The sequence below is a fragment of the Limulus polyphemus genome, unplaced genomic scaffold, assembly GCF_000517525.1.
Source record: "Limulus polyphemus unplaced genomic scaffold, Limulus_polyphemus-2.1.2 Scaffold1167, whole genome shotgun sequence".
In the NCBI taxonomy this organism is placed as follows: domain Eukaryota; kingdom Metazoa; phylum Arthropoda; class Merostomata; order Xiphosura; family Limulidae; genus Limulus; species Limulus polyphemus.
Genome location: NW_013666777.1, coordinates 247,626 through 248,873, shown reverse-complemented (window position 1 = coordinate 248,873; position 1,248 = coordinate 247,626). Strand labels below are relative to the sequence as shown.

General features: G+C 36.7%; 1 protein-coding gene across 5 annotated transcripts in view; it reads right to left on the bottom strand.

Annotated features, from left to right (window-relative positions):
• Positions 1-1,002, bottom strand: part of LOC106462445 (sodium-dependent serotonin transporter-like) — a 64,205-nt gene extending 63,203 nt beyond the window's left edge. For all 5 annotated transcript variants that reach the window (XR_002611265.1, XR_002611263.1, XR_002611264.1 and 2 more), the window contains exon 1: positions 685-1,002. Coding sequence is in view for 1 of the 5 variants with exons in the window: in XM_022389715.1 (XP_022245423.1) it covers positions 685-955 (271 nt within the window). In the remaining 4 variants the exon portion in view is untranslated. The remainder of the gene's footprint in view (positions 1-684) is intronic.
• Positions 1,003-1,248: the final 246 nt, after the last annotated feature.

Sequence of the window (1,248 nt, the reverse complement as noted above, 5' to 3'; positions counted from 1 at the left end):
GAAGTGCTTTACAAGTCGCGAGTCACTAATCCTTTACTAGGAAGTACGTTACAAGTATACTATACTAACTACAGCTCATTATAGCTTATCTACCAAGTAGTGCAGTACTAACAGGTTTTACAGTATATAGTACTGTACTAGCAACACTCCACTGCCTTTTATCATGTTTTACAGTGATCTTTACACGTTCTTATCGTTTATGTAACAGGTAGTAAGGTACATTGTGTTATTCCAAGTACGGTCACTGTCATTGCTTGTTTAATATTGTATTTGGACAATTTTTAACGATGTTAGTCAATAATGATACACTTTATACAACTATATGTCGTTGTAGATCTTTAATCATAACAATGTATAATACATCATACTTCTGTCAACATAACATTGCATAAAACTGCGTAAAACTAAAGATTTACAGAGGGAAAGAATACATAATCAACTATATTGGTGTAAAATTCCTTAATATATATTAGAAATTTTACCCGCGAAAAAGAAAGGGGGAGATGCTGGTTCTCAAAGTTTTAATACACTTCTTTTATTTTAGTGTAATAAAATCTATGTTCACTAGTTTGTGAAAAAAGAATGTGCCGTTTCCCTTTGCACTTTAACACTTTTCTTAATTTACTTGTATTTCTTTAAGATCTAAGCAATTTAACTGAGCATCTTTATATTTTAACAACTTACCTCCACCATTTCGATAACATATGTAAGGGAACCGCCAAACATTTCCCAGGTCCACAGCGAACCCGATCACGGCTAGTAGAAATTCTATTTTTTTGTCCCATGTTTCTCTGACGTTCTGGTCTTGGCTTTTCTCCGGGTTTGGAATGGTCTGGGCTGGCAGAGTCACGGTGGACGCTAGACTTGACTGGACGACTCCCTCCTCCAGGCTGGCTTTCATGGTACTTTTTACAGCATCCGTTGAGCTATTCTCTTTAGCATCCATGCTTGCCATACACGTGCTTCTCAGAGTTTGTAGTCCATCGAGCACGTGAACCGTTGCACTTTCTGTCCTGCCGCCCAAGTGTCTACATGTAGCCTACCCTTCTAACAATCGGTTTTGTTTTTCAGTAGGCGGAGTCAGTTACCGACCAATCACTTGTTGCTATACAATGGCATTTCTATTAAAACTCAAAATGGATATGGTCGATGATATTGTTGAATATAACTCATTCTTCTTATTCTCGAAGCTTTAGAAAAGTATTTGTTTAAACCCAAGATTTAGTTTTGTTAACAGCGTGTGAAATA